Source organism: Sarcophilus harrisii, chromosome 2 (genome assembly GCF_902635505.1).
Source record: "Sarcophilus harrisii chromosome 2, mSarHar1.11, whole genome shotgun sequence".
Classification (NCBI taxonomy): Eukaryota; Metazoa; Chordata; class Mammalia; order Dasyuromorphia; family Dasyuridae; genus Sarcophilus; species Sarcophilus harrisii.
Genome location: NC_045427.1, coordinates 266,746,384 through 266,752,383, shown reverse-complemented (window position 1 = coordinate 266,752,383; position 6,000 = coordinate 266,746,384). Strand labels below are relative to the sequence as shown.

Sequence of the window (6,000 nt, the reverse complement as noted above, 5' to 3'; positions counted from 1 at the left end):
GAAACTGAAGCAGATAAAGTTAAATAACTTGTTCAGGATCACACAGCTAGTAACTAGCTGTCTTGAGTCTGGATTTGAACTCTGGAAGATGTCTTCCTGATTCCAGGTCCAGCATTCTATCCATTGTGCCCACATAGCTGCCTATAGGGGAAGGGCTTTCACAGATCCAATGAAGGGCTGATATCTCCAGATAAAAGCAAAATTATGGGTACTGGTGGATATATTCCTTAAACAACTTTTATTAAATAATTGTATATGTAAAACCTATAAGATTGCTATTTTGGGGAAGAGGGAAGTAAGGGAAAGAGGGAAAAAAAGGAAGTCAAAATATTATAAAAATAAATGTTCAAAACTAAAATTTTTAAAAGAACTGAAAAAAGTTTTTTAATTAAGGTAAGGAAAAAAAATCATTTATTTAGGGAAATGGAGAATATAATTGCCTTGAGAATATTTTAAAGAAAATGTTGACCCTTTCAATAAATATACAAAAACCTTTTAAACAATGCTATAGAAATTCACAAACCCCAACTTGATCACAAAACTCACAAAAGTATTCCTTTCCTTCACTTGCACCAATGCTTGTATCACTCATTTGTACATATTTATACCTTGTACCCTGCCAAACAATTTCTACAATAATTTGCATCACTCATTTGTACACATTTATGACCTGCCAAATAATTTCCACAATAGCTTGTTTTGTGTAAAATGCAATTACCTCTTCAAACCCAAGCTCATTCTTAGGACAGGCTTTAATTTGACATAGTGGAAAAATTTTGTCTGGTCTCATATGGGTATTCACTTCCATCAGTAAATTGAACCAAAATGAAGTTGTTAAATTTCTCGTGATTGTTAAATATTTTGATGGCCTATTTATATGGCAGGAACTGTGAGAAATGATTCATCTGGACCCATATGTCAATCAATATTAGTCAGTTTGATATGATTTCACAGGGGTAGTGATCCTAAGTTCTGTACATTAGGGCCCAGAGCTGTAAACATTGTAAGTTCACTCGCTTAATTGTAGGGAGCTAATTAGAGACCCTTGTTTTACCTTGTTATGATGACTAAGTCCAGGATGATGAAGGTGACTCAATTACATGAATAATCCCCCATTTTATTTTAATATGTCTGGACCACTTTCTCTTATTCAATATGAGCAGGTAACCATCCTATGATCATTTAGTCAGTGGAGATGTCCCATGCTTTGCCCAATCTGAGATCCCTTCTGCTAATAATAATACCATTTTTGGTTGATATATCATTTTTGGCCCTCAAACCAACCAATGGGATTCTGTATTTTATGTAATCCCTCTAGAGTATTCCAATATTAAACCTGGTATCAAACCACCCTAGAGAAAAGGGTATTCTCAGATAATTTGGAAGATCTGAGGTCCATTTCATTAGAGGGGACCATAGACCTTTAATAAAGTGCCAGTGGCTCAGAGCTCTGCATCGGTTTATTGTAGGCTGGACAATTTTAAACCCCATAGAACCATTAATAAGGAATTTAAAACTACTTTGTTTTAGTTGTACAATGATAGGGGTAACTACATCAAAGGTACCAGACTTATGACTCAGGTCCTTAGGGATTCTCAAGTATAACCCAAATCTTATTAAAATGAATTTGAAAAGTGTTTAACAAAAGAATTAAAATGTAATATGGCATAGATGATGTTAGTTTTCTAAATTCATATATAATTCCAGGAATCGACACTGGATTAGATGACATCAAAAGTCTTTCTAGCTTTAGATACTATCAGCTATAATCAAATATTATTATGCAAAGAGGCTGTTTTTAGCACAGACAGTATGGTTATAGAATCCACAGCAGCTGGCAAGGGAATTTGGGCTTGTCCAGAGTTGTGAAAAAGGGATCTGGCCAGTGTTGTTGAGTGTGACGCTGAAATGAAAACCAGAGAAATTTGTCGTTTGATTAGAATTGAGTTTCTATTAAGGAAAAATAAGACAAAGAACTAAAAAAGGAAGGAAATATGGAGCAATCAAAAATAATCAAGTTGCCTAGTGAAATATATCATTTCCTTCAAGCCTAGAGCTGATTTTCAAGCAGAGCTTCCTGAATTCGGAGCTAGAAGACTTGAATTCAAATCTCACCTCTAATCCTCCATGTATAACTTTTGACAAGTCACTTATGTTACTGGGGCCTCAGTTTACTCATCTGTAAAATGATAAAGTTGGACTAGATGAACGCTAGCCTTACCTGCTGATAATTTGAGTCAATGTCTAGATGAAAGTAGTATTGTTATGTCACACAGCATGCTTTCATTTCCAAAGAACAGGTAGGTAACAGAATTACCATTCATGCCTTCTTTGATAATCCATTTCTAGAATTGAGTGGAAATGAATTTTATAACCATAACCTAGAGGTTCAGACTTATAAATCATCATAATGGTAGGAAGATTTTCCACAAATGGCCTCCTCCAGTGCTTCATGATGGCACAGAGATGACCTGAATACATCAAAGGGAGGCTGGTAGATAGGTCCTACCAAGCTGGAGAGGTTTAGCATATGGCCTGATGACTGATTATATGTCTCTTGGTCCAGAGCCAGCCCAGCTGGATTCAGGGAGGTTCATCACCAGAAAGTGGCCATCAGGCTGTAATTATTTTTGGCTACAATACAAACAACTGTCTCCTAGGGAATGGAGGGTTGGAAAGATATTATGCTCTTTTAAAATGTAATGCAAATATCATTTCCTCCACGAAGCCTTCCCAGTTCCCCTTTAGACTCATAGAGTACTTTGTTTTACAATTCTCTGATGACTTATGTCATTTTATGCATTACTCTGTTAGTGTTTTGTTCCCCTGATAAGACTCTAAACTCCCTTAAAGCAAAATCTAAATTTTATAAGTCCCATAATAAAAGTTGTTGTTCAGTTGTTTCAGTCATGGTTGACTTTTTGTGACCCCTTTTGGGGGTTTTCTTGGCAAAGATACTGGAGAGGTTTGCCATTTCCTGCTCCAACTCATTTTACAGATGAGGAAACTGAGATAAACAGAGTTAAGTGACTTGCCTGGGGTCACACAGCTAGTAAGTATCTGAGGCTAGATTTGAACATAAGATGAGTTTTCTTGACTCCAAGCTCAGCAGACTCACTTATTATTATGAGGGCAGCTGGGTGGCACAATGGATAGAATCCATTGATCTGAGCCTGCAACCAAAAGGGGTCCCAGAAAATTGTATATGACTGAAAAACAATTTAACAGCAACATGAAGGCTGAAGTATTACCATACAGAATCTTAGATTTAAAGCTGGAAGAGATCTCAGGGTCATCCAGTCTATCTTCCTCATTTTTTTCAGATGATGAAAGTGAGATCACGGGAAATTTAAGTGACTTTCCTAAGTTCACACAGGTGGTTGCTGTCCTTTGAGCTTGAAGAGGACCAAAATGACATCACTATATTCGAATCAAATTACAATGTGCCTGACTGTGACTGCTCAGACTAATACAAGCTCAGAAGACTCTACCAAATCAGGCCCCAATAGTGCATGGAACATTTGTAGTGGAGACGTCTCTAAATTTATGTATTTAATGTTTCCCTTGAACTACTGCAATTCTGCTTTGATTATAGAGTATAGCATCTTCTTTTATGTGGGCAAGCATGGTAGATGGTCTTCTACTAGTATCTGCCATGAATCAAAATCAATTCCAAAGTTCTTCAGAGAGACCTTGAGAGTATCCTTGTATTGCTTCTTCTTACCTGCATGTGAGCACTTGCCTTGTGTGAATTCCTCATAAAATGTTCTTTTAAGCAAACACATTTGGCATTCAGACTATTTGGTCAGCTCATTAGAGTTGCACTCTCTGCAGTAGAGTTTGAAAGCTTGGCAGTTCATTTGAGAAAGTACCTAAGTGTCTGGTTCCTTACTTTGCTAAGTAATCTTCAGACTCTTCCTAAGACAATTCAAATACAAATGATTCGGTTTCCTAGCATAGCACTGGTAAACCGTGCAGTTTTCACAGATTTACAACAAGAAGGTCAGCACAAAGGCTCTGTGGACCTTCAGTATGGTAGGCAACCTAAAATACCTCTTCTCTTCCACCTTTTCCTTTGGAGCATCCCAAACACTGGGCTAGCTCTGGCAATGTGTACATCAATTTCATCATTTACGTGGATATCACTGTAAAGAATATTGCCAAGGTAAGTGAATGTATCCATAGCATTCAAAGTTTCTGAGAGTCATAATCAGTGATTCCATATATGGATGGTGCAGTGTTGAATGGTGGAGAATCTCTGTTCTTTTTTTTGGTGTTAATTATCAGACTAAAATGAACACAAGCAGCAATACTCTACTGCTTTTCAGTCTCAGCAGGTGCCTTGAATACATAATCATCTGTGAACAAAGTCACACACCAACTTTCCTTCCACTTTAGTCTTAGCTGGGAGCCTCTTCAAGTTAAATAAATTATCATCAGTGGAGTAGCTGACTTTGATGCTGTTTTTATCCTTGTTAAAGATATCAGACATGAATGAAAATATCATGCTAAAAGGGATGGGCAACTAGCACATAGCCCTGCTTTATTCCATTGGTGACAATAAAAAAGTATTATTGTCCATTTTCCAGAACCAGGGCAAGATGCCATTTTGAAACTGACATACAATGAACACAAGCAGCAATACTCTACTGCTTTTCAGTCTCAGCAGGTGCCTTGAATACATAATCATCTGTGAACAAAGTCACACACCAACTTTCCTTCCACTTTAGTCTTAGCTGGACTCTTATTAAATAAATTATCATCAGTGGAGAGCTGACTTTGATGCTGTTTTATCCTTGTTAAAGATATCAGACATGAATGAAAATATCATGCTAAAGGGATGGGCAACTAGCACATAGCCCTGCTTTATTCCATTGGTGACAATAAAAAAGTATTATTGTCCATTTTCCAGAACCAGGGCAAGATGCCATTTTGAAACTGACATACAATACTGATGCTATGAATTTCCACAAGCCCTCATGACTGAGGGAATCAAAGGCTTTGTCAGATCAATAAATGTTTGGGTACAGTTCCTTTTCCTTTATAGAGATGGACAGTGGAGTTATCCTTGAACACCTAAGGGATAATCTCATCTTTCCATATAAGATAAGCAGAAGATTTCAATCAGCTTTTATATTAGCAGTGGACCTCCTACCTTGTAAATCTCAGATTTAATAGAATCAGCAAGCACCAGGAGCATTGCCACAAAAGAGGAACCTACTGGCATTTGAAAAGTTTGTCTAGATCCCAAAGAGATCATAAAGAAGGGAAAGGGATCTGTATGTACACGAATGTTTGTGGCAGCCCTCTTTGTAGTGGCCAGAAACTGGAAACTGAGTGGATGCTCATCAGTTGGAGAATGGCTGAATAAATTGTGGTATATGAATATTATGGAATATTATTGTTCTGTTAGAAACAGATGAACCAACTTGCCAGTAAATCCTGTGTAGTTCACATTTTTCATTATCAGCTTCTGAACTTCCTCATCATGCTTGTCAAATGAATATTGATGTTTGCAAGTATTCTGACCCAGCTGAGTAAATGCAGTACTATATACCAAATCTCTGAAAACTGCCCATTCCTTTTTCTGTCTTACTGTTGCCAATCATATGTTGACTCAACTTTCCCTTCAAGTTAACAAGTTGGCATTTGAAAAGTTTGTCTAGAAAGGAATTGACTTCAACCTGAGGTAAATGGTCAATGGCTTCAGTATTGGTTGATGATAATCTTTTGAGAGTTTTGTGGAATGCTTTTATTAGTTCACACATGGAGAAGCTCACTAATCTGTTGACATTAAATTTTCTGGTAATCATCTTGTCTTGGGGCCACGGCTTTTGCTGAATGATAATGTTTATCATGGAAAGGATAAGTCTATGATCAGTCTAGCACTCTGTACCATACATTGTCTTCCTTACTCTCACATCCTGTCTATCTCTTCTCCTTACAATTATATAGTTTTTTAAATGCCAATGTTTGCTATGTAATGCATCCACAAAGTTT

The 6,000-nt window shown here is 37.0% G+C and overlaps 1 protein-coding gene across 1 annotated transcript in view; it reads right to left on the bottom strand.

The window, feature by feature from the left end:
• Window positions 1–388: 388 nt before the first annotated feature.
• Window positions 389–6,000, bottom strand: part of SLC28A2 (solute carrier family 28 member 2) — a 42,383-nt gene continuing 36,771 nt past the window's right edge. The window contains exon 18 of the mRNA XM_031952237.1: window positions 389–1,903. Within this exon, the coding sequence (XP_031808097.1) occupies window positions 1,780–1,903 (124 nt within the window). The 3' untranslated portion in view covers window positions 389–1,779. The remainder of the gene's footprint in view (window positions 1,904–6,000) is intronic.